The 9,501-nt window shown below is 46.4% G+C and overlaps 1 protein-coding gene across 2 annotated transcripts in view; it reads right to left on the reverse strand.

Annotated features, from left to right (window-relative positions):
• Positions 1–9,501, reverse strand: part of kirrel1b (kirre like nephrin family adhesion molecule 1b) — a 67,426-nt gene that overhangs the window by 18,983 nt on the left and 38,942 nt on the right. For both annotated transcript variants that reach the window (XM_068571049.1, XM_068571048.1), the window contains exons 2-4: positions 8,023–8,172; positions 2,150–2,299; positions 948–1,105 (exon numbers count right to left, since the gene is read on the reverse strand). In XM_068571049.1, coding sequence (XP_068427150.1) covers positions 948–1,105; positions 2,150–2,299; positions 8,023–8,172 — 458 coding nt within the window. The remainder of the gene's footprint in view (positions 1–947; positions 1,106–2,149; positions 2,300–8,022; positions 8,173–9,501) is intronic.

A 9,501-nucleotide genomic window follows, 5' to 3' on the forward strand; every position in this document is an offset into this window, starting at 1 on the left:
CTTGGTAAATATGTATTACATCCAGCAAAAAAAGAGATCCGAGGCTGGAGCTGAACCTGAGACGTTGCGTTTATAGGACATGAGGAGCTGTAACTCAGCTCCCAAAGAGCTTTTGGCCTTCACCGAGGTTTCCATTATTCCTTTAACATACGAGCATATTCGCGTCCCAGAGGAACCACGAGCGCGCCGTGTCGCCGTACTGGAGCGCCAGTGTTTAGCCGAGCCATCGGGGAAATTTAGGGTTGCTGAAGTTTTGTTGAATGTCAGGTTTATGTGTCTCGCTTTGGTCCAAAAATGCAACTAATTTATTTTTGTTTGCTGGCTTTTCTTGTCGCGAGACGCTAGCATGTTTCTTCTCATGCTACATAAACACCTTCCCATTCAAAAATTAATACAATATTGACTCTATGAAGTGTCTCCCACCACGTTTCAAAGCACAACGCGCTCATTGCCACCCGGTTAGCAGGCCGGAATCTGCAATTTGTAAGCATTTAAAAGCATTAAATAGCTTTAAATTGTAATTACGGTCCCCATCTGCCGAGCTTATCGTTTCCTTCAAAGCGAGAACAAAGAGCGTCTTGTGCTGGCGCCGCTCTGCATACTGTATTTCCCTCATGCAGGACTCCAGGGGTGATGTGCGGCCCGAGGCGCTCGTACTGTGATTCCCTTTCTCGGTGCCCACGGCAAAAAAAAAGAGGCATGTAAACAAACAAACAACCAGACTGAGAGTGGCTGTTATTCAGGAGCAGACTGTCGGCAACACAATTTGTGTTACAAATGCCTTTTTTTTTTTTTTTTCGCTGGCATTTGAGATTACACAGATCTCATTTTTAGCGTAATAATGTCTCCGTGGTTTTTATGTGGGTTTTATGCTGCATGACGTGCACACGTGTGCCGCTCGCTAATATCTGCACGTGTGTGCGTGTGTGTGTGTGTGTGTGAGTCACCGTGGACTGGTAGGCCCCCTCCACAGCGACTCCATCCTTGGTCCACTGGATGTGTGCTGCAGGCTTGGCACCGCGGGTCACACAGGTCAGGTTGTACGGATTTCCGGCCATCAGCAGGAGCTCCGGGGACCCGTCAACCACCGGGTCCTCAGGGGGGACTGGAGGACACACACACACACACACACACACACACACACACACACACACACACACACACACACACACACACACACACACACACACAAATCACAGCTTTAAAATGGCGACATTTATGCAAGTGTGCACTCATGAATACATCCATAAATGTGCATGTGCATATAGAGGAAATACAGTCCAACTGGGAAGATTTAAAAATAGAAGAGTGTGAATTCCTTCAATTTAATTCTTACGATTTCCTGCAAAAAAAAAAATTAACATTATGATACTTATAACACCTCCTTAAAAGTTCACATTTTGGAACGACAGCAGAAACACACTGGCTTTAACCTTTACGCTGTTGGCGGTCTTTAGATTCCTCTCCATTATCTTGTTTCTCTCCTACAGTCCGTGCATGCTGCACAATCCAGCGCAACTTCCTGCTATTACATGAGATACGGATACACTTAATGCCTTGCTCAAGTGCCGTGTGCCATTAACTTTCACCACCTGCAGCTTCACTCGAACCTGTGAGCTTTTTCGTTGCAATATTGGCTAACAAAACTCGCGGATGCTGGAATCTTAAGGGGATATAACGAGATATATGAAATCATATTCGGGGCGACCGCGGCGCAGTGGTGAGCAGAGGATCGGAGGTTCGATACCCGGCCCCAGCTAGCCGGCGTCAATGTGTCCTTGAGCAAGACATTGAACCCTAAAATGTCTCCTGTGAGCTGTGACTCCGGAGTATGAAAGTTAGATGGTCCTGATGTGGCACCTAGCGTGGTAGCTCCTCTCCTCACTGTGTGAATGATGAAGCGTCTTTAAGTATTCATAAAAGCGCTCTATAAATTCAAACCATGATTGTGAATGACATAAAATATAATGAACAGGAGGTAGATGTGTGCATCTAATTTGATTGTGCACTTTTAACCCCACTGCTCATCCATAAAGGTGAAGCTCACTCTCTGATCTCATCGTCTCTCTTTGCTCAAATCTTGGTGGTTAAAACTAAAAAAAATGTACCACGAGGAGAAGTAGAAAAAAAATGGCCGCCGTCCACTTACTGAGCACGTTGAGTTTGGCCCTCCTGGAGCGCAGGGCGGCCTCCGTGGCCTGACACTCGTACAGCGAGTCATCGGACAGCTCGGCGTGGGAGATCTCCAGGTTGTACTGGCCGATGTCCAGCGCCCGCAGCACCCGGTACCTGGGCCAGGCTGCGGGACACACACACACACACACACACACACACACACACACACATACTGTACAGTTACAGGATGGAGACACAACCAGCGTGTGATTCATGGGCCTGTTGGAGTTTCTTGTTGCAGCTCCAGCCGTGAGTCACGCGCGTTTATTCGCGGGTCAGAAACGATCGGGGCGAGTTTCCGAAAATTAACTTCTGGACTGGAATGTAATTTTTTAAAAAAGTGGCACCAACCCGTAAAAAAAACAGCTGTTTTTTCTAAAAAAAAAAAAAAAAAAGGACTGCTGGCGTGAAGGAAGAGGCACATTACGCGCTGCTATTGCAGCCATGAGTCATCGTGATGGCGCTGCCTTCACAAACGATCTGTGTCGGGAAATAATATCATATTTAGTTTGGAAACACTGAGTGATAAGTTGCAGGTGTAGTGAGTCAGATTTTATTTTTTTATTTCCATCTGCTGGTGGAGAAAACGAGATGAAAATGGAAATGCACCGGGGAAATGTAAATTCACAGGTGATGGAAAGCTCCAGGTTCATATTTTAGAGCTGGCATTATACTTTTTTGTGCCTCTTATTATCATATTTTTTTTCGTGATGAAGAATGTCTTCAAATCTGCGGGAACACAGTTTATCATCTCCGTCATTTTTAGCTGTCCCAAATCTTCCATTTCTGCCGTGAAAAGTTTAAGACTGAAAAAGTATGGAAGAGTCCTGTGAATGAATAATCCTCTGAACACACTGTGAACAGAAAGTAGTCCCTATGGTTCGCTGTCTTCTCTGGATTATGCACAGCTTTGCTTTTTTATGTGGAAAGAGTTCTTTAATTATGACGTTTTTTTTGATTGTGTGAGTTGAACACATGACATCGCCATTGAATCTGAGCCCTAGGAAATAAAACCAAACTACCTGGATGTACTGACAGCACTAAAGGTAAGCGAGGACATACTGTACATGTACATAAACTATATATTATATACTGTATATGTTCCAGCTGTGTGTCACGCTTGTTTCAGGAACGACAAACAAAAGGAACATGAAACCTTTGGAAAACAATCTTCCGTCCACTCGTCTCTGATTGGCTATGAGTGGCTGTGTTTCTGTCCTCTGCTCATGTTGTTTACAACATAAATCAGACAGAAAAGCTCTTATGAAACGGATAAAAGCTCAATCACAATTGCATTACGCCAATCAGGGAGCGAGCGCGGCAAATGGGACGCTGCATTTATGTGAAAATGTCAAAGCTTTTTTCTTCTTCTTTTCTGTTACCATAACACGCAGATAGCATTTAGCATTAATAGCATTCATTACAGCGGCGGGTTTGGAAAGACCTTTCCTTGCATTAGCCGGAGCCTCTGCGCGTCATGATAGCGCAAACAACGCAGAGGGAAGTGCATCAACAGCACTTACACAGACACACACACACACACTCACAGATAAACAGCTGAAGGTTTTTTTTTTACACAAAACAAACTGCTCAAACATCACCACACACACACGCACACACACACACACACACGACGCCCCGTCGGTTTTCCTGCAAGACGCACAAACTGCAGAGCTGCAGGCGGCGCCGTGCCAATTACAACACCCCTCTTTTCTCTGGGTTTGAACCCTCGCCTCTCAGACAAAGACATAATTGAGCGTGACGTCCCACTAGGGGGCACTCATTGATCCTCCATGCCCGATCCCAACATGACATCATGGATTCAGATGGCGAAGGCAGGACAAGCAACGCAGAGAGAAGCGAGGCAGGCGGCTAGGAGGGGAAGTGAGGGGGGGGGGGGCACAGAGGAGGAAGGAGGGGATGGAGGAGGGAGGGAGGAAGAGGAGGAGGAGGAGAGGAGGGGGACAGAAGTATTAGTGGAGATTACATCATCCACTCCAGCACCTCGCAGCATAGCAACCACAGAGGTGAAAGCACCCCGGGGAGGAGGAGAAGAAGAAGGAAGAGGAGGAGGAAGACGAACAATAAACCACCACATGTCTGCAGGTGTGTTTAAGGTATGCATGTACACAAGATACACACATGTATACGTGTATATGTACATGCACTTAAAGGGGTTTCTGTATATTTCATGTATTTCATGCACAACTACGTGACGTAAGGGGGAAAAAAAAAACGTTTTTGTCAGTGAATGAAGGCAGATCTCGTGTGTGTGTGTGTGTGTGTGTGTGTGTGTGTGTGTGTGTGTGTGCAAACTGCATGTATGAATTCAATGCCCTCCTCCTACACTGTGATCAATAGCTGTATGCAACATGCAGGGCACATGGCACACGTCATGCTTCGTGCTGCGTGCAGCAACACCCACCACAGAGTGAGTGAACGAATGAATTTGCTCTTTCGGTGTAAATATAACGGCCTCACACACACTTCCCTCCGCACATCGACGTGACCTCTTGTTTATGTTGCCAACGTGGAAAGCGAAAAGATTGAGACGCCATCCGTCAAGGATGAGGGGAGGACTGGCAGCGCAGACAAGTTAAGGATAAATAATGGACGGGAGGGGATGATGGATGGCTGAGGAGCAGAGGAAGAGAGACGGAGAGGACGACATGTTTATCAAACGCCCGAGTGTTTATCATCAGAACCGCGCGCGCGAAAAGGCTGCAAGGACAAAGAGAGCATTACCCACATAAAGAGAGGAGTGAGGGAGAGGGGGGGGGGGGATGAAAAGCAATAAAAGGGTGTCTGGGAAATACATAAAGCGAGTGATGATGGAGCTGGAGTCTGAACGACGGAGGAGCAGGAAATAAGAGAAGGGGGAGGGGGGAGGAGGGGGATGCTGACCTTTACTGAACCTGAGAATTAAACTTAACATGAGATTCACATGTCAGATTATCACCTGAGTGACTGCGTGTGTGTGTGTGTGTGTGTGTGTGTGTGTGTGCATGTGTGTGTGCGTGTGTGTGTATGCATGTATCTTGTGTGTAATTTCCACTAACTGCTTAGTTTGCTCAGCCTCTCGTATGTGTGTGTGTGTGTGTGTGAGTGTGTGTGTGTGCATGAGTCTGTGTGTGTGTGTAACTGTGTAACTGTGTGTGTGTGAGTGTGTGTGTGAGAGTGTGTGTGAGTGTGTGTGTGCATACTTGTGTGTGATTTCCAATAACTTGCTTAGTTTGCTCAGCATCGTGTGTGTGTGTGTGTGTGTGTGTGTGTGTGTGTGTGTGTGTGTGTGTGGGCTCACTGGATGTGTGGGTGGAAGTATGAAGCTCGTGTACTTCGTATATTCATTAGTATATAATTAGATTTTTACATTTTAAATAAACATCTTTGACATTTTCACACATAAATCTGGTGATGAGGTCATCGCACATCGTTTATCAGCCAATTATTAAAAACTAAAGTTTTTCTTTAAGAAAAAAAAAGAAGAGAAGTTTGGAGAAAGATAAACTTTATATTCTTTATAGTTTGAGTCCTTGAAGTGTCACCGACAGAAACTTCAACTTCACCAGAAACAAAGATCAAAGGTCCGAGGCGTCGCCGTCCTGTCGGTTTGATTGACAGGTGGCCGTAACGGCAGCTGCCGCCGACGGATGCGATATTCATCCGTTCATTTGAAAACAACGAAGGATGTAAAGAGTGGATCTCAGAGATGAATAATCGATAAGCAGGTGTTGTTTATGGCGATCAATACGACCCTCAACATTTAGGAGATGAGCACATTCATACGTCAATAATCCAACCATGAAACATTAATACAGCTGAAGTTGTGCATAATGAGTACTTGTATTTTCAGTCCTTTGAGTATATTTGGAAGCTAATACTGTGGAACTTCTTCTTTTACAGTATATACAAAACATCTGAGTACTTTCTCCAGGATATTTCGAAGCTAATACTACTTTTACACGGTGGTACTTCTACTTTTACATATCTGAGTACTTTCTCCATCACTTAAACTCATCTGTTTGAACTCCTTCATAAGCAACTCTCTCTTCCCTGAGTGAACAGTGAGCTGTGGTCGAGGTGATGAAACAACAGTAACTTATGTTTTGACCTGTTAAACTACAGCTGGTGGATTAAATTAACGAAAACCTTTTTATCACATTTGCTCAAAATGTCACTATTCTTTGTGGGCAGATGATCTGAGAAAAGAAAAGGTTACCTCTGCCTCCTTGTAGTTTGCTTTTACCTTTGGTATTAGACATTTTTATACATGTATCTACCATTTTATTCATATTTTGTGAACCTAAAACCTTTGGTAAACCAATTTCCATCACCAAAAACTGTTTGACTGCCTGAGTAAAGTTATGTTTTCACAAGAGATATAAAGAATTTCCCAAAATTTCCTCAAGAGCAAAACCTCGGATCTGAAAAATTCCCTTTTTTGAGAATACAAACATAGATACCCAACACATAATCCCAAAATTCAAAAAGAATAACACACAAAGTGCAGATTGGAGGAGGTTCGCCCTACTTTTCCTGGTTAATCTCACAGATAAGAGGTTTCGCAAGAAGAACAACCAATCAGATCGCGAGCTGTCAATTACGTTGCTCGTGAAGCTCTTCAGCTGTCAATCACGTTGCTCGTGAAGCTCTTCAGTTGCGGTTACGTCACCGCGTTGCCTCGCATGCGAGCGGGGAAAAAACACGTCGTAGTAAAACTGCGGGAACGTAAAAGGACGCGCGGCCGGCGAGTCGAGCCGAATCCACAAAACTCCAGAACACAAAAGACGTGTTTCTGAAGACGTTTGAAGCGACGAGCACGCGAAGCGGTCACAGCGTCTCGCTTCATATTCCATCACAGCTTCCTCGCCGGCGTTCCCGCTCTCTGGAAATCTTGCAAACAGTCAACAGGAGCGCTGAAAGAAGCAGGAAGCTACACGCAGACTCAAATATGACCCAAAATAAAAGCTATTTTTCATGAATGTTCCTGCAGCTTTGAAGAGGGCCTCGAGTGATCTTTCCCTCCGTCGAGTCTCTCGCTTCTTTTTTCAGAGACGCATTTATTTCTCTTCATCTTCAAAACAGAATGATGTTTTTTTTTTTCTTCTTCTTTTTTTTCGGCAAACATTTGGCCGGAACGCGCGGCGCGGTCGAAAGAGTAAGAGCCGTCGTCCCGCCGCAGGTCGTGAGCCACGACGGTCAAAAGCTTGTTTTTTAAATATTCTGCGGACAAAATGGGGGTGAAGGTCAGCGGAGACGGCCATTTTTGTTTCTTCCCTTTTGGACTCCCTCTCCCGGGCCTCTTGCTCAGTTTCTCCTCGACGCCGATAAAAAAAACCTCTTCTGTCTTTTCTCTTCTTCTTCTTCTTCTTCTTCTTCTTTCTGACTCTCTCTCTCTCTCTCTCTCTGAAAAAGAAGTGTTCTCCACCGTTCGGACTGGCGGAGTAAGTCGCGCCGCTGGATGCGCGTGTCGGCTTAAAAAAAAATGTAAATGGGAGTGCGGCGTCTGCTTTTGTCAGCAGTGTGAGGGATTTTCTCTAATTCGGCACGATATACAGGACTCATTTTGGCCCAGATTGTCACTCACACGCCTCTTGGCTCTTAACTCTCTCTCTCTCTCTGTTCACTGTTCATTCCCTTAATGTTGTAAAAAAAACCTACACTTTTCAACCGTAATAGCTTTTGTCAGGGCTCTTACAGTCAAAACTGAACCGAAACCGTAGCGGAGTTATTCCCCATCTTCACTTCACTTTGATCCCTTGCAGCTCGGTGTGGCTGCGAGGGGTTTCTTATCCTCTCTCCCTTCAGGATGTATCCTCCCCCTCTCCTCCCTCCCTCCCCCCTCACCTCGGAGACCCTCTCCCACGCCGAGCGCCAGGCCGTCCTTCGTCCACTGGACGATGCCGCTGTAGTTGAACACCAGGCAGGACAGCACCACCCGCTCCCCGAGCACCACCGACTGGTCCGCAGGCTCCTGAGAGAAGCGGATGCACCACGCTGCAAAACAGAAGGGGCAGAAAGGAGGGAGGAGGGAAGGGACGGAGGGAAGGGAGAATCAATTTTAAGTTCCTTTTCATTGTGACCCGGCCATGAGCTGCCATCTTTTACGGCGCCGTATCGAGCCGCGCGCGGGTCCCTCTCCGCTCTTATCGACTCGCGCCTGTCCGCACGCCGGCTGCCGGGGTGATTTGTCATGTGTCTTTATTGTGTGTACGGTGCTTTTATTGTCCTTTTTTTTCTCTCCATCCATTTTTTTTTTTTACTGTGGGGGCGGGGGGGAAACGTCTCCTGTGGGGACGGCACGCTTTTGAATTGAATTGCCTGCATTTATGCACGCGAGCGTCGGCTGAGTGGAGGCACACGACAGGAGAGTTCACAGGTTTTGGGGTCGTGAAGTCATTTTAATCGTTTCTGTTTTCAGCTGGACTCAAAAGCTCAATTTTTTTGGGCACATTTTGTCCTTCTTCGCGGCCTTCTGCCGCTGTCTTGCCCCCGTTTCAAGTTTTTCCCTGGACTTTACTGAGGCTTATGTATGTCTACGCGTGGGAATGTGTGTGTGTGTGTGTTGCAAGAACATCATTGCCAAGCCGTGATACACAGCCTGCTCTTTTTTCATCACCCAGTACAAAGGCTTTTGCTTACACACACACATTTCCTCCAGCAAAATAAGCGCCTTTTTTTTTGGCTATCGCCGCGCCGCGAAAAAAATACGCGGATATAAAAACTCCTAGTGTAAAAGCGGCGGCATACATTAACGCTCTCGCATAAAGAGAAAGTGTCAGGTGAGGAGGCGAGGAGGAGGCGAGGAGGAGGCGAGGAGGAGGCGAGGAGGAGGCGGCAACCCCTCAGCCGCCGTTTTCAGCTGTTTGCATCATCAGGTAAAAAAAAAAATTGTTTCATATTCCAGAGAAAGTCTTGCGAGAAAAAAAGGCGCGCTAATTAAGGCAGAGCGGGAGGATGGGGTGCCTCAGATGACACGCGCACGTGCACGCGCACGGGGCAAACACACACCGAAATCTCGCACAAGCAGACGCTCCTGCACACACACACACACACACACACACACACGCAACATTGAATCACAACCCGATGTGTGCACTCCTCACTGAGTCCGTCACGCACATGCAACTGCACATTGAGTCACACAGCTGAGGATACAACCAGGCACAGACACACACACACACACACAAACACACACACACACACACACACACACACACACACACACACACACACACACTTCCACAGAGTCGCTGTTTGTCTTCCCGCGGGCCATTCTGTTCTTGGAATCGCGGTTAAAACAATCCTATTAGCTAATTAAGGCGT

This window comes from Clinocottus analis, unplaced genomic scaffold (assembly GCF_023055335.1).
Source record: "Clinocottus analis isolate CAN_PGR_092001 unplaced genomic scaffold, fCliAna1.0.p SCAF_11, whole genome shotgun sequence".
Lineage (NCBI taxonomy): Eukaryota > Metazoa > Chordata > Actinopteri > Perciformes > Cottidae > Clinocottus > Clinocottus analis.